Here is a 26,092-nt window from a genome sequence, read left to right on the forward strand (position 1 = left end):
TCTTTCTCTCAATGAATTTCTCTTCCTCCTTGTAGCAGCTTGCCTCCTCAGAAAATTCCTACCTCTCATTTTTCCTCCCTCTTTTTCAACAGCAAGCTCTCTCCCTCAAAAGCACTCCTCACAGCACTCGATACTTCCCTCTGCTGCCTCTCTCTCAAGTCACTCTCTATTCTCCCTCCAACAACCCTCAAGATGTCTCTCTAAAACCTCTCTTATCATTTGTCTCACAGTCTCAAGCTATCTCTCCCAAAATCCCAGCTCTGCCGCCTCCTCCCCAGAATCCTCCCTCTTCTCTCAGAAAAATATCTCTAACGGCAGCCCCCTGAACCACTTCCCCCTCTGCAGCTGCCAGCTAAAAGTGTCCCCTCTCCAACTCTCTGTTAGCCCGCTCCAAACGAATACCCTGCTAACGGCCAGACAAAAGCTCTCCCCTCCCCAAAGATTTCTGCCACCTTTCTCAAACAACCTACCTGAAAAATATCTCCCTTTTCTCTACCCAATTTGCCCCTCCAACAACATCTATAGCAAAACCACCCCCTGCACCACTACTCTACAGCTGGAAGCAAAAGAAAAGGTGTCCCCCAACGGCCTGCAGCTTTCCCCACATTCCTTGGACAGGTGTCGAATTCTGATGGCTTCAACCAGCTCTCTCCCAACGGCAAGATGCACTGCCTGATGGTCAATCTTCAAACTCCACGTGGCTCCTCGAAATCCGGACACCTGACAAAACAAAAATGCATAAAATGCACCCCAACATGGGGTCTACAAATATATAAATATTATTTATCTTATATTAAATTTAATATATTATTTATATATTTAATTTAGTAAATAAAATTAATTAATTTTATAATTTTTTTTTTTTTTTGGAAATTGCCTATTTTAAGAGAAGATTTCCCACTTAGGTGTTTCTTTTTTTTTAAAAAAAATTATCATATGAAAATAGTCTCTTTAAGATACGATTTCTCACTTTTTATTTAGTTTTTTTCGTGTGGAAAAAGATGATTTTCCACTAACAATTTATTTTCTCCATCCTATTTGGACAAAATTATTATAGATTTAGAATTACTTTTTCTATAATAATTTATGAATTATTTTTTAAAACTGTGTCCACTTATAAAAAATGGGGAATTAGTGACTGCACTTTTAGCCCGAGTAGGGGATTGGACCGGGTTTTGGAACATAGCCTGGAACCCTCCAGCCGGCCACATGACTCGACCGGTTTCCATTTCGAGACTTGACTGGTATAGGTATAGCTTTTGCGCGAGCGATTGACTAAAGAGACTTGAGACACTCTCGACTACAAAAGTGAAAGAGAAGGACAAGAGCCGGGGGAGGAGCAAGTCAGATTCGTCGTCTCCAAGGTTAGTTTCAGTCTATTCTCTTTCAATAAATTTCAGATCTGTTGTCAAGTATTCACTTCTACCTCTGCTGAATACTAAATAAGCATTTCATTTGTTCAGAAATAATCGTTAAGGGCTTAGGAGGGTGTCCTTGCGTTTGTACTTTTAGGGTTTTTAGCTAGTTTGCTTTCTTCAAACTCTTGAAGTGTCTATAAGAAACTAGTTTTAGGATATTGCTTTGATACCAAAGTTGATGCTGTTCACAATCTCGGAAGATTGTAGATTTTAGGGTATTTGGAAATGGGGGCCGGATGTTTGCGTTAAAGGCGATGTTTTTGGTGGTAATTGGTTGCTGGAGTTACCGAAAATAGGTTTCCAGCATTTCTGGATGGCAACTCATTCTTCAATATTGTTGTTTGCTGGGCATTTATCTACTTTGAAGCATTGGCATCGACTCTCTCCCATATACTTTGGAGAAAGTCAAACTATTGTCATTCTTTAGTTGTGGAATCAAACACTTAACAACTTCAATTTGCTATGGTAATAGTTTGACTTTTATTCTAAATGTAAATTTGAGATGGTTTCTTTGGAGACTAGTTCAAGGATACTTGAATTTGGTGAAAGAGGATTTTGGGTATATGATAAGGCTTATTATGGTAGGGTGCTGGGGTAAATCTTGATTTTGCTGGTAGCCTGGCAAAAACACTGGGAGATGAGTTAGGCGTTGGCCGGCTATGTTTGGCCTCTAGAAAATTTGAGGGAAAATGCGAGGAATTGAAAATAAAGAGGAAAAGTAGAAGGAAAGAAAAAGCGAAAGAAAATGAAAAATAAATTTGAAGTTGATAAAATTATTTTTGTATGTTATTTCAAACTCATATAACTTATTTTAACTCTTTTATATAAAGATTAAATAATTTAAAAATGAATTAGTTTTTAACTAATTTTAATTTTATTTGTTTTTTTAAAAATATTTTTTATAGTAAAACCAAATATGAGAAAACCATTTTCATTAGCTTTTCTTTCTTTCTTTCTTTCTTTAATGCTTTCCATAGCATTGGGGGATGAGGCCCCCATCTGGCAGCTGAGCTGGCAAGAACTCCCTGTTAGGATTGGGGATCCTCAGGTTTGATCCCCTGCTTACCTGATACACGGCTCCTGGGAGGCTGGTTTTGCATCCTCCCTTGTTTTCCAAAGGGAGCCTAGTGAAACCCGCCCCCCCCCCCCCCCCCCCCCCCCCCCCACCCCCCCCCAAACCAAAAAAATAAAATAAAATTGCTTCATATAAATGATCACATGTTTATTAACATGATAAGCTTTGTTATTTGTTTGACATGTGATATTGGCTTGGTTATTTACTGTGAAGTAGTCATAAAAACTTGAAAATAGAATGACTAGTTTAGGAAAAATGGGGGAAATGAAACTGGACTCAGCTGGGATTTGCTAGACAAACAGTTGATTCAACACCTAAATATTGGGATATGTAAATTTAGGGCATTGTTGTCAAATTAAAGGCTAGAAGTACTTTAACAGCTATTATTACCAATGGAGCTAGAGCATATGTCAAAGTCCCTATGAAAATATAGTAGCCAAACGCTAGCTAATCTCATTATAGCGAAAATATTTGAGAAAGGACTTAATTGGATGCTATAATATGCCAGATGTGTCCTATGTCTCTGAAGAAACTAATTTTCACATGATAGTAAATTAATTGATAAGAATCTTGTTTTATATTTTCTTTTTCTTCATTATGTCATCTTCTTTATTTGCTCAATTAAAACCTTCAGAGTTGTTTTTCCTAGTGATAGTAAGTTATAATGTTGGTTTCTCTATGTTTTCCAACTTTTTTCTTTTTATTTATAACCTCTTTCACAAACCCCACACCCCAATCCCCCTATCCCCCTCTTCCTCTCTTTCTCACAGCACTTTATCACTTTTTTAATTGGATAGGTTCAAATAGTGTCTGCAAATGAGGGGTAGAAGTTACAGTCCCTCACCACCAAGAGGTTACAGCAGAAGAGGTAGGAGCCCTAGTCCTAGAGGCCGCCATGGAGGTCGTGGTAGAGATCTTCCTACTAGTCTTTTGGTCAGGAATCTTCGCCATGATTGCAGGTTTGTTATAATATTCTCCTGTTTTTCCCTTCCAGTATTTTGCTCTCTCTCTCTCTCTCCCCCCCTTTCTCTCTCTTCTAGTGTTATCATAGCTGTTAAACTGGGATGGTTCTCATTCTTATCAAAGTGGATGTCAATTGTGCTTTCTGAATTTTTGGACTTAAAATTTTAATGCATCCTTAGAAGAGAAGTATAATAAAAACACTCAAAAGCATATAAAAAGTAGATTATCCATTTGTTATAGCTACTAAATGAAGGAATTTGTATAATATTTATGTCTAGAGGGGAAAAAACTTGTTCCCGCTGGATTGGTTGTTCTTGTTAGATAGTTATTTATTCTTTGTTTAAATAATGGTTTTTGATTTTTTTAATAGTTTATTAAAGTCAACAATGTTTTTTTTTTTTGATAAGTAAATCATAATTGTATTAAAACAGAGGTGAAAGCCACAAAGCATACAGGGGGGTATATAAAGCAACTAACACCTCTCAAGCAAAAAAGAAAGCCAACAAAGCCTCACCACCCCTTAATTGGAAGCTAACCACTCCAAGAAGCCTATAAGGGATAGAGACTCCTCTCCAATATACAATCTAGCCCAGCTCCATAAATTACAAACAAAAAAATTCTTAAGTTTTTGAATATCTAACACACTCCCCCTAAAAGCTAATCTATTCATCTCCTTCCAAACCGTCCAAAAAATACACAACGGTATGGATTTCTATATCTTTTTCCTTTTCTTCCCCACAAAAGGGCCTCTCCAGCTAGTTAAGACCTCTTTTACAGTTTCTGAAAAGACCCACTGCACACCTGATAACCCAAGGACGATATTCCATAGGACGCTGACCACTATATAGTGTATAAGAATATGATTTACAGTTTCTTCTTCACACCCACACAAAAAACAACAATTAGGGAGCTGTCATCCTCTTTTCTGAAGCCTGTCAAGAGTAAGCACCCTCCCCCACGTAGCCTCCCAAGCAAAGAACGCATCCTTGGTTGGAACTTTATCCACCCAAATACAACTTGACGGAAAAACAATGTCATTGGGATTGGCCAACAAGTTGTACGCTTCTTTGACCCTAAACTGTCCGTTTCTTCCTCCCTTCCAAAAAATTGAGTTTTCCTCCAAAGAGGGCCTGTGACCCCTCAAAACATAGAGCAAGTCCCCTACCATATCCAACTCCCAATCATTATTACCCTCAAAAATCTTAGATTCCAACTCCCTTGACCAAAATTTGTATCCCACATCTCCTCCACTGTAGCATTCCTATGAGAAGCCAGAGCAAATAGATGAGGGAAGTTTTGGGACAGCGCTGTACCAGTGCACCAAACATCAGTCCAGAATCTGATTTTGGTGCCCTTCCCAGCTATGAGCACCATGTTATCCCAACACCAATCAGATTCCTTCAAAATTTCCTTCCAAACCCCTACTCCGAACGCCCCATTAGCCTTCTTTGTCCTCCAACCATGACCTTCTTGCCCATATTTCACCATTATCACTTGTTTCCAAAGACTGTCTTTATCAAAAGCAAACCTCCAAATCCATTTACCAAGCAAGGCTTTGTTCAAGAGCGCTAGCTTCCTTAAGCCTAGTCCACCCTTATTCTTGTCCGCACAAACCACCTCCCAATTAACTAGATGAGCTTTCCTTTCCAAGTTTCCCCCCTTCCCCAAAGAAAATCTCTTTGCACTTTTTCTAACCTTCTAGCAACGATCTTAGGCATTCGGAAGAGAGACATGATAGATTGGCATGCTAGCCAAAGTGCTCTTTATGAGAGTGATTCTCCCACCTTTGGAAATATATTGTCGTTTCCACAGCGCAAGTCTCCTCCTCATTCTCTCTTCCACCCCATCCCACACAAAATGAGCCTTGTTAAGAGCCCCTAAAGGCAGACCCAGATACTGAGAAAGCAAAGAACCCACCCTACACCCTAACTCCGCTGCCAGCTTATCAATCTCCTCCACCACACCAATTGTGATGATTTCACTTTTGGCCAAATTAATCCTTAGACCTGAAGCAGCTTCAAACCAGAATAAAATCCAACTTAAGTGAGTTAGGTGCTCTTTATTAGCCTCACATAACACAACTGTGTCATCAACAAAGAATAAATGGAAAATGTTCAGGGTGGGCCTTCTACCACCCCGAATACTACACCTTGAAAGGAAACCCCCAGCAATAGCCCACCTAATAAGAGCATCTAGCACTTCCATTCCCAATACAACGAGGTAAGGAGATAGGGGATCTCCTTGGCGTAGCCCCTTAGTACTCCGGAAAAAGCCAGCTGGCACCCCATTAACCAGGACTGAGAACTTGGCTGAAGATAAACAACTCCACATCCAACTCAACCACTTTGATCCAAATCCCATTTTTTGTAAGGCCTTCAACAAAAACTGCCAGTTAATGTTGTCATACGCTTTCTCAATATCCAATTTGCATATGAGCCCTTTCTCTTTTCTTTTCTGTCACAAGTCTGTCACCTCATTTGCAATTAATGAAGCATCAAGAATTTGTCTTCCCAACACAAAGGCATTCTGGGCTGGGGATACCACTTTACCTAACACTCTCTTGAGTCTGTTAGCTAACACTTTAGCCAGCAGTTTATACAGCCCCCCCAAAAGGCTAATGGGTCTAAAATCCCCAAGATTCTCAGCCCCACCTTTCTTAGGAATCAGAACCAAGAAAGTATTATTGAGACTCTTGAGAAAATAGCTTTGCTCATGGAACTCCTTAAACATTTCCAGAATCTCCTCTTTAACGAAATCCAAACAGCTTTGCCAAAACGCCATAGTAAAGCCATCCGGCCTAGGGCTTTGTCCCCATTCATCTCCATCAAAGCCGAATGGACCTCAGTCTCAGAAAAAGGGATCTCCAAATTCTCTGCTTCTTGTTGGCTGATTTGTTCTAATTGTAGCCTCCCAATATCCGCCTTCCAACCCGAATCTTTAGAAAGCATCTGTTGGTAGGCATTAGCAACCCCTTCCCTCACTTCTTGCTCCTCTGAAAGCCATACCCCGTTAATTTTAATTCTGTCCAGGGAGTTATTTCTACGATGGGCGTTTGCCATACGATGGAAAAAACCCGTATTTTTATACCCTTCTCTTAGCCATATCTCCCTTGAGAGTTGTCTTCAGTGGGTTTCTTCCATGAGTACCCATTTTTTATAACTTTCCTTTGCTTCCTTTATTTGGGGTGTCTTGGGTTTTGCCTTTTTCAGTTAGAGAGACCCTTCTAAGTTGGAATGGTTTTTTCCTGGGCAAAAATCGCAAGAAGGCGTGGAGAGCTGCTCCTCTTCACATTTTTTGGACGGTTTGGAATGAGAGAAATAGATTGGCTTTCAAGGATGAATCGTTGTCAATTCAGAGGCTGAGACACTCTTTTATTCTTACTTTCTGGGCTGAGGCTAAGTTGTTCATAGACGATTGCCCTCTAACTATAGCTAATTTTATTGATTGGTTGGGTTCTAAGTAGGTTTGTGGTATTCGGTTCTCTTTGTCTTTTGGCCTTTTTGAAGGCGGGTGTATAGGTATTGTATACTTAGAGTCGCTATTTTAACGTCTCTTTTTTAATGAAATTTATTTACTTATAAAAAAAAAAATGACAGACTTCTCTCACTTTCCATCCGGTCTCAGAATTCCACCTGCTGCAGAGCTGAAACTTTATTCCACTCCAGACTCCCAAAAACCTCTCTATTCCAAACTTTTAGTTTCTGTTTGATCCCCTTCATCTTTGCAGCCAATCTAAAGCTAGTAGTGCCTCTAACCTCAATCCCCCTCCACCAACTTCGGATAAGATCTATAAAGCCTTCAACCTCAAGCCACATGTTTTCGAACCTAAAAGGAGAGGGACCTCTTCTTAGCCCGCCACCCTCTAGAAGGACAGCGAAGTGATCGGAGATAGGCCGAGACAATCTGCTTTGAAGCACACCACTGAAATGATCTAACCAACTAGGAGACACAAGAAACCTGTCCAATCTAGCCCAGGACTGATTGTTAAGACCCTTGCTCCAAGTAAACACTCCCCCTTGCAGTGGAAGATCCACCAGTCCTAACTCGTCGATAATTTGAGCAAACCTCCTCATCGTTGAGGTTATTCTCCTTTGTCTGCTTCTTTCTCTTTGGAAGATGGTAATATTAAAATCACCCCCTAAGCACCAAGGATCTTCCCAAATTCCTCTAATGGCCCCAAACTCTTCCCACAAGCATTCCCTTTCCTCTTTGGTGAAAGGACCATAGACTCCCATGAACACCCAGACAACCCCATCTTCCACATTCCTAAATTTGCAGGATAGAGAGAATTGGCCATCCTCCCAATCCAATATTTCCAACGACCTTTTATCCCAGCAAATCAAGAGGCCTCCCGCTACCCCATCCGCATCCAAAGCCCTCCAATCTAAGAATCTCCCCGATCCTAAGCTTCTCACCACACCCTCCGACATTGGTTGGATTTTTATCTCCTGGATACACAGTAAATCAATCTTTTGATTCCTTATGAAGGTCTTGATGATTTTCCTTTTGGAACTGTCATTTGCTCCCCTCACATTCCAACTTAACAACTTTAACTTCATTGATCTACTGCAATCTGACACCCTTTGCCCTGTGATGGGCCTTTCTACTAATTCCCCTTCTCATAATTAACTGAGCACTCCAACCTCTTTAACTCCCTTTTGAATTTTGACTTCTCCAACAACTCTTTGCTATGAATCCTCTCCCGTCTCTTTCTTATTTTGATCAGAAAGCTCAGAATTTCCTTTTCCAAACCCTCTGTCGAAAAACCTAAGAAGTGACTGAACTTTGCCAGGCTACTTTCCTCCCATCTGTCCTCTTTCTCCCTCCTGATATCTTGAGGCTCAGACATATCTAAGCCCCACTCCGCACCCCTAACCTTGTCACTGACACTAGTGAATTCTACCAAGTCCCAGCAGCCATTGCCATCCTCTCCGGGCCCAACTTCAGTTAACAATCCCAATGGATTCTCAATCCCGGTTACCTCCCCTAAAACCCCAAAGCGATTGTAATACTCCCCCTCCGGAGCCCGATCAAAAGAATAAGGAATAAGATGAGGAGACCCATAGACCCATTTACCCCTTGTTTTTAAAACAGAACCATACCTCAAAGATTTTCCCCTGCTCTTCCCTGCCATCTGTTGTCTGCCTTGAAGGCAACCCTTCTTGACGTGGGTATAACCTATTCTACACCCAAAGAGAGAAACACCAAGATACTGACCATTAAACTATTCTAAATTGCAGCAGAAGTTTTTTTATTCTCTATCTCCATCCCTCTCTTACACGTAAAACTCTGGTTTGAGAGTTCACTCTCTTTCTTTAAAGTTGTTAAGATTTATTTTTTAGACTACCAATATAAAGAACAGAGTTTAAAGGTGCCTAAGAATCCAATATCTCTATAAAAGCAAACACCCTCCTACCTAAATTGCCACCCCTAACAACATTGTAGGATTTCATAGAGAAGACCTTGTTAGAAAGCTGCTCCTTTATCTTCCTCCAGAAGCAAATCCATCCTCTCCAACTCTTGAACTTTAGGATGAGCCCCTCAAGGTGTATTCAAGAAAAAGAAAAAAATAGTTTTATAATTTGGGATGTTTTTAAAATTTTCCTTAAAATGAAGTTTCTAAACTTTAAATAAAAAACACTCTTTTTCTAAACTTTCTAAAGTTTAAGTTTCTAATTTTGATAAGAAAGTTTTTATTTTTCTTTTTAATTCTATTCTTTAGAGGTTTTAGGAGCTCTAGAAAAGAAATAAGAGTTCTAATAAATTACTATATAGATTAGGTGTTTTTCCCATGGTTTTATTGAGATTTTAAAGTTTTTCAAAAACTATAAATAAGACTAATTGTCCTGTTTACACTATCTTTTTTGCACATTTGCAATTTGCAAATGACACTATCTTTTTTCTAAGTGTTTGTGCAGAAGAGTTGCAAAACCTTAAGCTTGTCCTATTGATTTTTGTGCACATTTCAAGTCTTAAGATTATTATTATTATTATTATTATTTGATATGTAGATAGAGAATCAATTGAAAGAGTGCAAATAAAAGGGGGTGCAGCCTAAGTGTACACAAAAAACAAAATAAAGAATACCAATAGGTATCTACAAAAAATTAGCCTCAATACCAAACTATCTGCAACTAAGGTTATCTATGAAGGCCAACAATGAGAAATTTCCCCTATCTAACGAGGCTTTGGGCCAATCAAAGAGGGGATTAATGAAACTCTCCTTTAACCTTTGATTTACAAGTTCTTCTTTATTACAGATTTTGCGATTTCTCTCTTTCTAAATACACCAGAACAAGCATACAGGTGCCATTTTTCAAACACGACGGCTCTTCTTATCCAATCCCTTGAACTTCCATTCGAGAAGCAGATTCCTCACTGTAGCTGGAAACATCCAACTCTAACCAAAAATTGACATAAGGAACGTTTGTAACACCCTTGTCTTTGCACAATGAATCAAAATGTGATCAACAAAATCTTCTCTTTCTTTGCAAAGATTACATCTATTAGCTATCGTCCACTCCCTCTTCATTAAAAAGTCTAGAGTTGAGGTTTTCCCCTAATTTAGACAAACACGTTGTTAGGAATCAACATGAGTCAATATCATATTACAAAATTGGCTTCGTTTCTAATACAATCTTGTTTGTCTCACATCCTTGGTTATTTCCTCTCTTTGTACAAAATCTCATTATCAATAGTAATTATGATTGAGACAATGTAGACAGATTTTCTTCGATCAAGGTTTGGGGAGGGCAAGAGACATCATCTTATTAGCTGGAACAAAGTGTGCAAGCCTAAGGAGGAAGGAGGGTTCGGGGTTAAGCGGATATCTTTGAGGAATAGGGCCCTTTTCGGGAAATGGCTTTGGAGGTTTCATAGGGAAAGAACAACTCTTTGGCATATGGTTATATTGAGCATCTATGGGACACACCTCAATTGTTAGTACGCAAACATTTCAGTTAGGTAGTCACGTTGTTGTCCTTGAAAAGCCATTGGTTAGGCATTTTAGGATTTCTACATATTACCTGTTTTTTGGTGGACAATGGGACAAAGATCCGTTTTTAGGAAGAATTGTGGTGGGGTGCATCCTTATCAAAGAAAAATTCACTAGGAGTTCTTTGAAGGACTAGGGGTGCATCCTTGAAATCCTTTTCCTCTTTCCTTTCTAATCAAATTTTCATTTCTTATAAAAGAAAAAGGATAAAAGAAGAAACCTTTCTGGGGAACACACATCTCAAACTGCTCAAGAGCCCCAGATAGGCCAATACATAGGAAAAAAATTAATGCATTTCCTTTCACATATCAGGATCGTAGCCATCAAAGATTTAATGTTGTCAATTTAGGCTTCTTTTTCTTCTTGGGCTTTGACATTTCATTTTTGTTCTCTGCTAAACTATATTTGGTTTTGTTGTCCTACAGACCTGAAGACCTCCGCAGACCATTTGGCCAATTTGGTCCTCTCAAGGACATATACTTGCCACGAGATTACTACACTGGGTGAGCAAACTTAGTTAAAGTAAAATCGTTTGAAATTTTTGGAAGTTTTAAATTTACTTTGTAGTTTCAAATTTTGTTCCTCTTTATATTTAGTTTTGTTTATATTTTGTTTTTCTTTTTATGTAGGTTTTCATAGATATTGTTGAATCTGCATCTAGTTTGATTTGTGTGTCTTAGATGAACTTAATCTGTCCACCTTGGCACCTTACTCATTCTCTCTCTCTCTCTCTCTCTCTCTCTCATTTGCTTCAGCTCTTCCTTATACCAAAATTACTGTTTGGGTAATAGGTTTCTCTTTATGATATATTTATTATTTTAGCTATAGCTTTTTGTTAAAATTTTTTAGATTCAACAGAGAAAAAAACGTATTGAAGACATCAGTCAAGTAATAAGAGTTCTGTTGAAGATGATTCTAATGTTTGTGAAGATTGGAAGGAAGTTGGTTTGAATGTTTTGAAGATGTTCAAGTCTTGAAGAATTTCAAGTCATATTGAACCTTTGACATGCGCAAGGTCAGCAGCCATGTGCTTGCTTTTACTTGACCTGTGTGAATACCAATAGTATTTCTGTAATAATCATGACCTCCCTACCTGGAATAATTTTTTTGTTCATTGTCTTTAACATGCACAATCACTGTCATGGAATTGTCATTAACACAACCTCCTTTTGCAATGTTGAATCTGCTAACCCTGCAGGGAGCCTCGTGGCTTTGGTTTTGTCCAATATGTAGACCCTGCTGATGCTGCAGAAGCCAAATATCAAATGGATGGACAAGTTCTTCTTGGCCGAGAGCTGACTGTTGTATTTGCAGAGGAAAATAGGAAGCGGCCAGTTGACATGAGGGCTAGAGAGCGAACAAGGTAAACTGCTTATTATGTTTTCAGGGACATGCTTGCTTTGATTAGGCATTGTTTTTGGTGTCTCCTCTTTTCTTTTTATACGACGTTTCTTTACCTATCAAAAAAAAATAAAAAAGATTAGGCATTGACTTGCAGCTTCACCTCTTTATGGACTTTATGGGATTATACCATATCAAGGCAATTAGAACCTACCAAAGACCAAATGCAATAGTCAGAATAAGTACAGGCATCAAAAAGTTAGATAGTGATAGACATGCTAGAAATTACGAGGCTTTTTATGTTTCCCTGACTAGAACATTATAAATGTTATAAACATCATAACTGTCAGTCTACACTAATAAATTCCAATCTATAAGTTGTATAGTGGAATTAAAAAAAGGTAATCCATAGTATCAAATATCATATCCAACATAAATTTTTTATTGGCAAACAGAAAATATATCAGAAAATACAAAGGGGTGTCACCCCAGTCTATACAATAAGTATATAAGGGGCATCTACTAATGTAAAGAAAAAAGCCTATCAATAATAATAATAATGTAAAGAAAAAAAAGAGACCAAATATAGAAATAAACAAGGACCACCAATAAAACAAAAGAAAGGAAAAAATGCAAAGGGCCCAAAGCAAGGGTCAAAAGAAAGGCTTTAGGCCATCCCCTACCTCTCAATAGTTATTAGCTCATTTCCCATAAAGATTCCCTCTATTTAAGGGATATGGTTTTCAATTCAGCCCACTACCTGAGACCTTAAAAAACTCTTAAATTTCATTCCACCAATGTAAACTCAATGGACCTATTCTTTCACTTCATTCTGTTATGCAGAGAACTGTGCCATCTTGTCAAAGAATACTTTCACCAGTTTAGGCATCACATAGGAGACTCCAAAACATGAAATAGTGGAAGCCACATGTTTCAATCTATTCCACAAGAGGATGATTAATGGATTTCTCATTTTCTTTGCACATCCAACACTTGTTATTATAACCAATGTTTTTAAAACTGGACCAATCACTGAAATAGAAAATTTACTAGGTCACAGTTTAACAGTTGGACTAATGGTTGAACCATAGCTGAACCATAATGCTAGTGTGACATCATAAATATATAATTTTTACATATTATTAAAATTTAAAATAGTTATAAGTAGTTAAAACTATATAGAAATAATTTAAAGACTTAAAATATTTTATCTTTAATATCATTATATTAAATCGTGGTAAGGATCAAATTTAAATGTATTAAGATTTTTTATTTTATTAAATTGTAAAATTATAATATTTAATAAAATTATAATATTTAATTATTAAGAAGATATATCATTTATCAAAGAGTGAAATAAAATTTTATTATTTATTTTATTCACATTTCATTAACTTTTTATTTTATCATTTTTTATTTGAATTTCATTAGCTTTACAATTTTATCATTTTATTATTTAGCTTGGTACAACTGCATGTCTAAATAGTGAATATATTTAGTGTATGCAAATACTAGAACAACAAGGGCATTTGCGTAGTGGTAACCAGCCACAACCCTCTGAAGGGATGGCCCAGATTCAAACCCTCTCTATGCCTTTCGTTGCATTTTTGGGGACAAGAAAAAAAAGAACAAAGGGATCAAATTGATGGTCCAGTTAGCAAGTTTTCTAGTCTGACCGGCTGGTCCACTGGTTCAATGCTGTTCTAAAGCCAAAAAAGGCCCACTTAGTGAACCCAACTAGAGACATGACCCATCAGCTGTTCAACTGGTCTGGTCCAGCCAACTAGACACCTTCTTTGTGTGCTACAATCTGAACAATCCAAAAGCAATCCTTTGGCATGATCTCCCCACACCTAAGATTATACCAGAACCTGGTCCTCAGTCCAATTGCCACAGATTTCCCTCCCTAGAACACCAACCACCTTCCTTCTTGTCAAACTTGTCCACACAACTTTCCTCTATGATCTATCTGAATCAGTTGCAACCTTCTACAACCATTTAATAAAGCTTTGTTAAGAAAAAACAAACTTCTATTCCTAACATCAGCACCAACCTAATTGCTTTCTTAGTTGGTAGTGGGTGGAGGGTGAAATTTTGGAAGGATGAGTGGTGTGGTGATGTGGCACTGTGTACTTCTTCCCTTGCTCTTTATGCTATTGCTGGTTCTAAGGAGGATCGGGTGGCAGATGTTTGGCACTCGACAATTGAAGAGGGGTGTTGGGCCCTTCGTTTTTCTAGGGCCCTTAATGATTAGGAGCTAGATTTGGTGGAACAGTTTCTCTTGAGTTTGCAAGGGAGGAGTGTGTGTAGGGAACAAAAGGATGAAGTGATTTGGACAGGATCGAAAAATGGGAAGTTTTCTATTAAAGCCCTATATTCGACCTTGGAGACAGAAAGTACAATGCCATTTCTTGTTAGTGTGATTTTGAATTCTTGGGTTCCCTCGAAGGTGGGTTTTTTTTTTTTTTCACTTAGGAGGCTTCTCGGGCTAAGGTGTTAACTTTGGATCATTTAAAGAGGAGAGGATGGTCTTTAGCATATAGATGTTTCTTTCGTATTGAAAACAGTGTTTGAAATATCGGGATATATCGGAGATATATCACCGATTTTTCGATTATCAGAGGGCTCTGACACGATAAATAGCACAAATATACCGATCATCTGATTTTTAGGAATTCTCTCTTTTTCGTCGATCTGTCGGTGATATATCGAAATTTCGGTGTGGGCATTTTTTTCGAAGCCACATCAACACCTTTCAATGGGTTTCACCTAAAAATTCGATTTGTTCGTGCATTGGACTAGGAGAAGACGACCTAGTAAGCCCAAGCCCAACAACTCATAAGCACTACTGCTATAAGGGCGACGACCTTTAAATAGGGCTTTGTTGTCTTTCAAATTATCGATGTGGGACACTATACTTTACACTTAAAAAAAAAACTCATTTCACTGCACATAGGACCAAGACTCGAACTGAGAACCTCACATTTGTGAGGAATGCCCTATGCCATTACACCATAACTTCATTTGTGTATGAATTCATATATATCTATACATATATATAATATCTTTTATAAATATAAATAAATTTTATATTTTATATTATAAATTAATTAAAATAAAATTTTTATAAATAAGTTGAATTTAATTATCTTATCATGTATTTTATACTAAGTATAAGATAAATATAAATTTATAAAAAAGATATGGAATTCCCTTGCCATTTTCGGAGTTCAATGGGTGTTCCCAGAGTCAGTTATAGAGGTGTTACTTAGCTGGAGGGGTTCTTTTGTGGGGAAAAAAAGAAAAAAGATATGGAATTCCATTCCGTTGTGCATTTTTTGGACGGTTTGGAAGGAAAGGAATAGGTTAGCTTTTAGGGGAGGGTCTTTAGATATTCAAAAATTCAAAAATTTTTTTGTATGTAACTTGTGGAGTTGGGCTAGGGTGTACATTGGTGAGGAAACCTACTCTCTTTTAGGTTTTTTGGAGTGGCTTGGGACCACTTGAGGGTGGGTGAGGCTTTTCCCCTTTCTTTTTGTTTTTTTCAGCCTTGTTCTGGGCTGCTCAGTATACCCCCTGTATACATGCGGCTTCTTAGCCTTTTCTAATATATTTGATTGTTTATCTATCAAAAAAAATATATAAATTTATAAAAAAAAAATTATCAATATTTTTAAATAAAAAAAAACTTGTCTAAGCATCATTATCAATTTCTTCAATAAAAAATTCAATACTTGTATTATTATATGTTTTATCATTTATTAGAAGTATTTTCCAATATTTTTATGAGTTTTAATCAATTTTCAGTTCACTGATATTTTATGTCAAAATATCCATCGATATTTTCCGATATAGCTTAATATATCTATGAAATCAAGTTACCAATATATTCGTTGAAACCGATATTTTTGTCCTTGACTGAAAAGGAAGAGACCATTGACCACATCCTTATCCATTGTATTAAGACAAGAGTGTTATAGAATCTTTTGTTCTCTCGGTTTAGAAGGCTTTGGATACTTCCTTCTTTTGTTAGAGACACACTTTTAGGATGTCATGGTTCTTTTGTTGGTAAAAGGCAAAAAAGGTATGGCGGCAGCTCCTCTTTGCTTATTTTGGACCATTTGAAAGGAAAGAAGCAGAAGAGCTTTCGAGAATGAGGAACAGTCTGTTCAAGGGTTAAAACATGTTTTCCTTTGTAATCTATGGGATTGGCCAAGGTTGTTTTTAATTTTTGGTCCTTCTTCAATTGTAGATTTTGTGGATTAAGTGGGTTCTTTTTGCGGGGGGCGTAGTTTTTGTAGGTCCTTTCCTTTTTTTGCGTTTTTAAGAGTTTGTTGTATACCCCCCTATGTACTTTGGAGCGTTGGCATTGTTTTGACATTTTTTGTTTATAATACACTATTGCTTTACTCATCAGGAAAAAAAAAAAAAAAAATCAGCACCAACTCATCCACATTCCCTACCAAGAGAAGCTTACTCTTCCCAAGATCTACTTTTAAATCAACAACTACTCCTAAGCAAAAAATGATGCACCTAAGATACAATGACTTTAGTCTCATTGAATGATAGTGTCAATGACAAACATGAAACAAAAATCTAGAACCCTTATCACTATTTTCTTTTCAATGTTAAACCATCTGTGAAATATTTCTCCCCTACTCTACATTGAAAGAGCAACACAAGGCCTTTGTCAGCAATACAAAGAGATAGGTTGGAGGTTCCCTTGCTTTAAACGCCTTATGTTTTAGAAGAAACCTGTAAGTAACCAACCTAACAATTTAAACAGTTGGTATGTAAGATTTAATCCACCTAATCCATTTCAGATCTAGGTTGTCTCTCCTTTTTTAGGAACCAACACAGTGAAGGTTGCATTTCTTGCCTTTTTGCAAAATTGCCAAAGTCATGGACATCCCTCTGGAAAACCTCAGACATCCTTTCTGTCTCCCAATTGTTTTGTTCAAATACCATAGTCAAACCATCAAAGCTGGGGGATTTATTCCCTCTAAGATCATATAATGCAGCTAAAACCTCATTGAGTTTCAAGGCTTTTTGTTCTTTTAATAGGCAAAAAGAGTGATTGTATTAAAAGCACTTGCAAAAAGGTGCATCAAAGTACACACAGAGCATAAAAATAGCACCTTACGACAAGCGAAAGGAAAGTGCAACAACAACCTTAACCCCCAAACCAAGCCTAAAGCCCAAGAGACCTAGAAAAAATAGTGTGCCTCCGGATGACCTTCTTGCAGGCATTACCAAAACGGGTTGTTGCAATCCAAACAAAGCCTAGATGAACTTCCTCTTGACATTGTCAGAAGCCCTCTAGCATTCCAAAGGGATGAAAAAGGTATCTTCTACCCACTGCTGTGATTTCCCACTCCCCCTTTCCACATCCTGATTGTCTACCTTATGGTACCTTATAATTCACAAAACACTCCAATTTCTTTAGTTCCCTTTCAAATTTTGAAGATGAGGAGCTCTTCACTATTCCCTTTCAAAACTTTGTCCTAGCCTTCATTTTTCTGAGGAGAGCCAAGATCTCAGCCTCGAAGCCCACTGTCAGCATGCACAGCTAGTTGCTGAAAGCTGCCAAGTTGCTTGAGGACCAATCCTCCATAGGCACCTTTGCCCTTGGAACTAAACCAAGACATGCCCACTATTCCTTATCCTCCTTACCCACTGCAACTTCGATTGGCCTCGCCCCAACCTCTTCAAACTCCACTGAAGTGTCGTCCACCAAAACCATTTTTAGGGGACTGCTACCCTCTCCTACTGGATCAATTGCAAAATCCACCTCAGATCCCTCTAGACCAAGGCCATTCCTAGAAAGAGAAGGAGAAGAAGTTGCCTGTGTCTCCAGGGAAGAAACAGAGAAAAAAATAGTACGAGGGTGTCTTATCGCTTCTGCCATGAGGGCCATGCCAGTGCTTGTGCAAAGAAACACCGGGGGAGAGAGCTCAGGATGATGGAAATCGTGCCCTCTAGAGGCAAAAGAAGCCCTAAAAAAGAACCAGCTCTCCATTGGGGTATTCTTAGAATCAGCACCATAGCGCAGGTTAACAGAGCCCTCACCACCACCTTGGGCCACACAAACAAGAGTATTATTGACCTTCTTAGAATGATGGCCCACTCTGCAAGTCTCCTTAGAAATTAAAACTTTTGACCCTTCCAATGGCCTATTAGATAGATGGGCAGCCACTTCACTTGAGAATACTTCAAAGACTTGGGCCTCTTTCAAGCCCTCAAAGCCCGCTCTTTCCAATCCACCAACAACCCCACATGGGGCACCCTTAAAAGATACCATACCCATGGAGCCCCCATTGCAAACAACTTTCCTCCCATCACCATCACCCTCTACAGCTTTTTGCAGCCCACTACCTACCATAGCCTTTTCAGAATTGCCAGCCGTTACTAGACCTTTCCCCTCTTTCCCCCCCCCCCCCCCCCCCCCCCCCCTACCATAGGGTGACAAGACATCTGCCTCCAATTGCAACAGCAGAACTTGCACACACATGCTCTCTTTAGCATGTGTGATGTAGTAAAACCCTAGGATGGTTGCCTACACTCAAAAGTAGGTGGGCTAGGGTTTTGTTTTTAGGATGTAAGGAGATGAACAAGGAATAAAGCTTATGGTAGAGAAAAATAAGATAAAAAAATAAAGAGAAAGAAGAAACGATGAAGAAAAGATGAAAAAACCTTAAAGTCTCACTAAGGTCTTTTAGGAATCTCACTTAGAAGAAAACCAATAGCCTCACCATTGAGGGTTGCAATAATTGCAATGAAAAAAATATAATACTATTAACATCAATCAATTCATTCTTTTGATTTACATCGATTAGCCTATATAGGCTTCTCTAAGAAATCCAAAGTCTACTAAGATTCTAATAACCTGTTATGACTCTAATTATTGTTATAATGTCCAAAGTTTACTAGGTCTATAATAACCTATCATGACTCAAATTCTAATTATATTATAACTTAACTAGCTAATCCGAATTTGACTCCAACAAATACTAATCCTATTTCAATTGTAATTAATATTAATTCTATTTAAAGTTTATTTATGTCTTCCCTTTCCTCCTTGAATAAACTTTAAAAGACTTTCCCTCATCTATGTGTCTCCCCTGTAACTTCACCCCTAATATCTAGACCAATCCCATTGCTCAGAACCTCTTGAGAAATATGTGGTGGTACTTCCCACCACAATTGAATGGCGAAGCAAGACAATCCCACCACCACCATCAACAACCCAGACTTCCTTCTCCTATCCAATCTCACCAAAACTCATGCCCTTTTCATGTGTTGGGGATGAGCTATGTCTTCATCCACTGCAACAAAACCACCACAACTATCCTCTAGCTTCTTGAACACCTCCCAACACCATAAGTGCAGAGGAAGCCCCACCTTTCTCACCCACACTTTCTTAGCATGCTCACCTTCCCTCACCTCTGGGGCCCATCTATCCAAATGCAAAACCTTTTCCTTATACCTTCTTAAGCCCCTTGACAGCACCATCTTTGCATTAGGGCTACCCTCAAAATTGAAGAAGAGAAGAGCACCCCCTAGCAATGAAATTCTCAATCCTCCTTTTAGAATCCAACTATGATGTCTCCATCTCCTTAATCCAAGCAATTTTGGAGTTAGGTCTAGATATTCTCCCCATTTCCCTACTAGACAGCTACTCAAATGCTTCTTAGGTTGAATCTCCTTCTCATCTGAATCTAGACTGCTTAACTCACCAAACCATGCTCTTTCTTAACCAATTCTACAAAAGACCCTTTCAACAGGTCCACTTAACTACTACCTCTCTCCATAGTTCTTAAGGCAGCCGGTGACAGAAGCCTCCTTTCCTTCGAGGAGGAAACTACTTCGAGATAGTCAAAGCTTCGCAGCTAGGATAGACCACCACCCAGGGAGACCCCTTCCTTTATGGAAAATCATACCGAACCTCTTGGCCTCCAAAGACCAAACCAATTAAAGAATGAACTTCCCTCCCCCATTTGAAGGTAGTTCCAGCCTGAAGTTCCTCCTATCTTCAAGCCAAACTTTGTTGCACAACTTTCCATCCTCACACCCCTACAAAGCTTCCACACCTTCCAACAATCAACACAAACTTCTTTCCCTAAACCTAATCCACGAGGACATGTCTTTGCATCTTACCAGAATTTTCCCTTTCAGTTTCCCTCCAACCACCTCTACTAAGATTTCAAATGACTTGGACTCCACTGCAAACTAGCACTTACCACCTCTCATCTCTCACCGATCTCTTGCTAGAGCTTAGAAACTTGTTGGAGAGACATTTCTCAACATCATTGATTCTGCTATAATTTTATGGGGCAATGTATTAAGTTTCAAGGCTACCTTCATAGTCAGCAATACCTTTAATATTAAGCCCCTATATGTCAGGTCTTCTTACCCCTGGATCTAAATACAAGTTCAGGAAGCTCATTAATATTTTTTTAAATAGGGAAGAAAGAATTTATCAAACAAAAGACTAGTAAAAGGGGTGCAATATAAGTTCATGGGAGAAATACAAAGGTCACCAATAGGCAAAAGAAATGACAACACAAACACCCCTCTAAGACTCCTTTAGCAATTAATTTGAGCACTCCAAGCCTTTGAAAGTTCTACCATTGAGTTGTTGATGCCAAATAGGGAAGAAAGAAGTTATCAAACAAAAGCCTAGTAAAATGGAGTGCAATCTAAGTTCATGGGAAATATACAAAGGCCACCAATAGGCAAAATAAAAGACAACACAAACACCCTTTTACTAATTTGAACACTCCAAGCATTTGAAAGTTCTACCATTCAGCTGTTCATGCCAAATGGGCCAAAGCAAGCACAATAAGCCATTCTTGACATCTTCTTTTGCTTCTTACTTACAAAGCTCCTATTCCATCACAGTGGAACCTCTCTTCCTGATCACAAAAACACCCTAGAAAGGCTAAAAAGAGAGAATAACAAAGCCAATAACTTCTACCTTTATCACAACGGATTAACAAATGATCAACTGATTCTTCAACACACTTACGGAGGTGCATTTGATTAAGACTGCCGTCCTTTCCTAAGCTGGTCCATAATTAAAATCTTTTCAAGAACAACCTCCCATGCCAAAATGAAAAAGTCCACTTTTATGGGGACCTAAAAGCCCAAACTTTATTTAGCCTGGTAAAACCTCCAGAATTAGGTTCCAAAGTGCAATAAAATGATTTTTGCAAGAAATTTCCATCTTTAGCATACCTCACATGGTCACACCAACATATTATCCTGATCTGAGCACTCTCCCTGAAGTTGCTTAAGGAAAGATCCACAGTTTCTGACTCCCAATCATGAAAATGCCATAAAATCAAGGTTCCAATGCCCACATCTGCTGACTTCTTCCCAAACATTAGAGACACAAGCATCCTTAGAGAGGCAGTTATGGAGAACAAAGACGGTTGGAAGCACTTAACAAGAGTCACCACATTATGCAAAAACCTAACCGTTCTACCATTTCCCACTAAAAAGTTCATTCTTGGAAAGACCTCCACCCATCAACTGTCTAGACCCCACTTTCTGGCCCATTATCTTTAAGATCATATCCCACTTCATCCAGACCATCAAATCTGCTCTCATATAAATTCATATTGCCCATGTCCCAAATAAGGAGCTTTTAAATTGGACAAAAAAGGAAAATTAAAAGCCTTGAGTAGCTCTTGACATAATAATTATTGAAATTCCAATTGAGTCACTCCACCAAGACTGGGTTGATAAGCCTCTATCTCTGAATTGCCTTCCTCTTCAACATCTAGTAGCCAAGTTGAAGTCATTGAACTTGGCCTTTGATTATGCCTGGCGGCTAGTGTAATCCCTTGCATCTTCAACCAACTGGACTTGCACTGTGCTAATATCTCTATCTACCTTTGTCAAATGCCAAATCATTTTCTGCATCTATCAATAGATCATCGCTCCTTTTCCTTATCAATCATTGGTTATCATAAGAATTTTCTAGTGTGATTGGCCAATAAGACCATACATACCATAACATGGTTTAAGAGTTTGACTATATTATATATAGTTTTATTTTGTGCGAGTTTATAAGCATTTGTAATATTGAGGTCAAGTGGCTGTCTAATTTACTATTCTGTGTACATTAAAAAGAAATTAAATCTAGAATATACAATTAGTGGGATTATAGAGCAAGATAAAGCTAAAACTCCTCTCCAAAGGTTGAAGGGGAAGATCTAGTCTCCAGGATCAGTGAAGGCAAGAGAGTTAGCTGGGGGCTTGCTGAGTTCCTAGGTCTTTAGGGTTTCGGCTTTGTTTGGTGGTAGTTTGTTGCTCTTTCCTTTCGCTGCCTTTCGATGTTATTTGTATATTTTGTGTGTACTTGGTGTGCCTTTTCTAAGCACTTTTAATATAATTATTTTTTTTCCTATAAAAAAAAATAGTGCAGTCTCTTCTTATTTTTCTGGTATTAATATTTCTGATATTACATAGTGTTGTTGGTAGGGGTCGAGCATCTGACCGCAGGAGGTCTCCTCCTCGCTATTCACGCTCACCTAGATATGCTAGATCACGGTCCCGAAGCCCTAACCACTATCCCCCTTCTCCTAGGAGGAGGCATTACTCAAGGTATTTGATAAAAATTCCCATTTCAATCATGGTTTTGTTTTTTCATATTTCCCATAATTGTTTTTCATTGGGACAGATCTGTTTCACCCCAAGATAAAAGGAGGTACAGCGGAGAACAGCCTTACTCTGCTTCTCCTCCTGTTAAAGGTTCAAAGAGCCAAAGTCGCAGCCCAAGCAGGAGCAGGAGCCAGACCCCCGTGGACTACTCAAGGGGCCTGGACAGGGAAAGGTCTCTAAGTCAGTGAGCATCTAATGGATGAAAAGTGTTATGCCCTCTAGTACTCGTGGATTATCCGATGTTGTCTGGAACTTTGACTATTGCATAAATCTTACTCTATTTTCAAACTATTGGTTGGGATTTTCCAGATTTGACATTTATATTTGGAAACGCTTAGCATTTTCTGCCCACTAGCTTGACAAAGATTGTAGTTTAAAACGTTAGGATGCTTTATAATACAGATCCTGTTGAAATTGTATGTCATTGCAGGTCTTGGGTTATATTCTATTTTGTGGAATTTTCATATAGCTCCATTTGTGTGGGATACGAAGCCCGATTTTATTGTTAATGACATGCACTTCCTGCTGCCATCCCTCATGAATTGATGGCACTTAGGTACCGGCCCATCCTCTGATGTTGAGTTCGCCTGGTTCCTTGTAGAGAGTGGCTCCCATTGGTTGGCTCATCAATTTGGGTGATATTTACCTGTTTGGTAAAATTTGGTTTCCCCAAAAACTAATTACTAGGGGAATTGCTGAACCAGAAAAATGGTTATCAGTCGAGAAAAATCCAACAGAACAAGGATACCTTGGCCCCATTGCCTTCTACTGGAGCCACACCAGAAGCAGGTCGATTTGTAGGGGATTTGTTCTAATTGATTAAGAGATTTCACTGGGTAGCAGAAACAAGAAAGGGAAAGAAGACAAACGTCACTGTATCTGGAGGCATCAAAATTTACCTACCAAAGGGAGGTGGCATAGAGAAATACAGTGTTTGCATGTTTGCAAAAATGCCTTATCATTTCTATGGATGCAGCATACATGACATGATGGGTCCATTGGCACACACGAAGATATCCATCAAAGGGTGGCCGAAAATGGGATTGATGTATGTGTTTGGTACCACCTGCTCGATCAAGATCTAATTGTAGGGAGGGACGTTGGTCTTTCAGTTTGAGTGATAGACAATTGGAAAGCAGACCTTCTACCTCATAGAAAAGCCATGGAACTTCCCTTTCAATTGTTCACTAAGCAAATGCCTCTTAACCATGACAAGCAATGTCCACTTTTTATTCTTGTGGCTGTGCCTCCCTCATTTCTCATTGTAACACCACCAAAACACAATGGGAAATGACGTGCGCAGAAATTCCGGTAAACGCCACTATGATATTACCATGTCCAGGAGAACGAGGAAGGCATTGAATCTTGAAGAATCCAAGAAAGAAATCCCTCTGAAAGGTGATGGTCATGAAGGAGAAAAGAGGAACACTACAGAAAAAGGAGGAGAGCACGATAATGACCACAAAAAGAGCTTGAAGCAACTTATTCATGGTGATGGGAACGTGAAGGTGATCCTGGGTGAAGAGAACAAATGCAGGAGTTCATTAGGCCAACACTTCACAGAAGACAAGCAGCTTCAGCTGGTGGTAAAACAGCAAGAAGAGGTCATGGTAGGAGTGAAGCCCAAAGGGTCGGTGAGTCATTATATCAAAGTTCTGAGCCATTTGATCAAGGTGAAGCAGGACTCACGTTTACCTTCCCGGAAAAAACCCATTATTGCCTTAACGATGTAGAATTTAATCAGACAGCTGGGATGGTATTCCAGTGCCTGAACATCTATATCATGGACGCTTCATAGACATACATATGCTTGCTAGTTTTTTTTTCATTTCATAGCTAAAAGCCTTGATGCATATTGCCATATGTTTTTGTGGTCTCCCCTTCCCACAAAACAGAGACACAAAAATGAAGAGAGTGTATGCTTTTGTTATTGAATTATGCACACAATTGGAGTAGTGTACGTCTCAGTATTAAATCCATGAACTTGTATAACATACTAGAAATTGTGTGTTCCAAAATAAGCAGAAAAATACTGCAACTATTATTATTATTTAAAAAAAAAAAAATTGCAGAACATAGCGCTACTTTTGTTTGAATGGCAAGCTCACAGGAAGTACAAAAAGTAACTTTTCCCCTCATATCCTCCATTTATTTCCAATGATTTCTGTTCTTCCCATACTTTTACATCAGCATAGACAAGCACCTTGTATTTGCTGAGATGCCTACTTTTGTGCCAAAAATCCTGAGAACATAGCTAAAAGGTGCATGAGATTTAGAGGCAAATTGCTGCCTAATTTCTCCTTTGCATACATGGGGAGGGTGAAATTTGATATATATATATATATATATATATATATATATATATATATATAGCATATTCTAGAGTACCATCTCATGGATAAATACAAATACCTACAGTTACTAAATATATTATTATTATTATTATTATTATTATCAATACTAATAATTGTAACTTTGAAGCTTCATAATTAAATGAGATCTCAGTCTCGTCGTGGATGAAACGGTTGAAACACATTACATATTTACCAAGTCTACATGGGAGTGACTTGGAGGGGTTAAAATGTCAGTTACATGGGTACAATCATAGAGTTTTCCTAATCTATAAGAACAAGAGAGAACATATGACCGAGAAGGGTAGGTATATATAATAATTCTTCTAGAAGGGTAGGGTGAAATTATGATAATTCTTCCAAATGCCTTATTTTATTTAAATGCCAAGACTACCCTTAATAAGTGAAAAGCAACAGCAAAAAAATCTTCTTTAACCTAGCTACAGCTTGGCCCCACAAGGACTCGTACCCATATGGGCCGTCAAAAACGCCGGAATGATGATCCCACCCAACGTTGTCGCAACTGGCACGTTCTGGATGATCCCACCGACCACAACCCCGTCGCGGGATCCCCAAACCAGCCAGAACTCAACCTAAATAGCTAAAGCTCCTGTGCAAAAATTTGCAGACCGCATCTCTAAATTCTTTGTTCCTTTGGTAAACATTAAAATGCTTTCTAGTCTCATTGGTTTCCTTATGTCGGTATTAAAGAAGAAAAAAGGTAAAAAAGAAAAAACTTCAGCACTTCAGGTTATGATATAAAACCATCTCTATAAAGCTTGTATTTTTGTATGAATCTAGCAAGAAATCCATTAAAAGTAAAATTATTTTTTTTTAAATGACAAATAAAAAAATAAAAATACGTCAGTTTATGCAAATAAATAAATAATTTAAAATTTGGATTGAAGGAATGAAATGTTAATAATTTTTACAATGTAAATCTAAAATATTATATCTGAAATATTGAAGGAGGTTTTGAGAAAAAAAAATTACATTTTTGTGTAAAATGTTATTTAATTTTTTTTTATATTATTTTGGTCATATTGAAGATGTGTTTTTATTTTTAATTTATTTTTCGGATGGATTGTTTGATATAATTATTATTGATTTCCATTGAAAAGGTTTGCACTTTACTTTTGTTGTTGAGACTTGTTTGACATGGCAGAAGAAAAAATTTTCTTAGTTGTTTCATGTTTGTTTGAAACCACTTTATTTGTGTATTTATGAACATATTTGGATTTTCATTGAAAACAGAAAATTATAATCAATTGAGACATATTTT

General features: G+C 38.1%; 1 protein-coding gene across 2 annotated transcripts; it reads left to right on the plus strand.

The window, feature by feature from the left end:
- The first annotated feature begins 1,259 nt into the window (after positions 1 to 1,259).
- Positions 1,260 to 22,881, plus strand: LOC117928529 (serine/arginine-rich SC35-like splicing factor SCL33). 2 transcript variants are annotated; one of them, XM_034848407.1, is made up of 6 exons: positions 1,260 to 1,364; positions 3,291 to 3,452; positions 10,876 to 10,953; positions 11,649 to 11,813; positions 22,268 to 22,402; positions 22,479 to 22,881. In XM_034848407.1, exons 2-6 carry the CDS (start codon positions 3,310 to 3,312, stop codon positions 22,645 to 22,647), a joined length of 690 nt encoding a protein of 229 aa, XP_034704298.1. In that variant the 5' UTR covers positions 1,260 to 1,364; positions 3,291 to 3,309; the 3' UTR covers positions 22,648 to 22,881. The 2 variants fall into 2 exon arrangements, with proteins under 2 accessions (XP_034704298.1, XP_034704299.1); XM_034848408.1 differs by having other exon boundaries at positions 22,280 to 22,402.
- Positions 22,882 to 26,092: the final 3,211 nt, after the last annotated feature.

Source organism: Vitis riparia, chromosome 13 (genome assembly GCF_004353265.1).
Source record: "Vitis riparia cultivar Riparia Gloire de Montpellier isolate 1030 chromosome 13, EGFV_Vit.rip_1.0, whole genome shotgun sequence".
Classification (NCBI taxonomy): Eukaryota; Viridiplantae; Streptophyta; class Magnoliopsida; order Vitales; family Vitaceae; genus Vitis; species Vitis riparia.

Coding starts and splice junctions, on each gene's coding strand:
- LOC117928529 (XM_034848407.1), top strand. CDS start 3,310: ATGAGGGGTAGAAGTTACAGTCCCTCACCACCAAGAGGTTACAGCAGA. Junction 10,954..11,648: donor CCACGAGATTACTACACTGG/GTGAGCAAACTT, acceptor CTAACCCTGCAG/GGAGCCTCGTGGCTTTGGTT. Junction 22,403..22,478: donor AGGAGGAGGCATTACTCAAG/GTATTTGATAAA, acceptor TCATTGGGACAG/ATCTGTTTCACCCCAAGATA.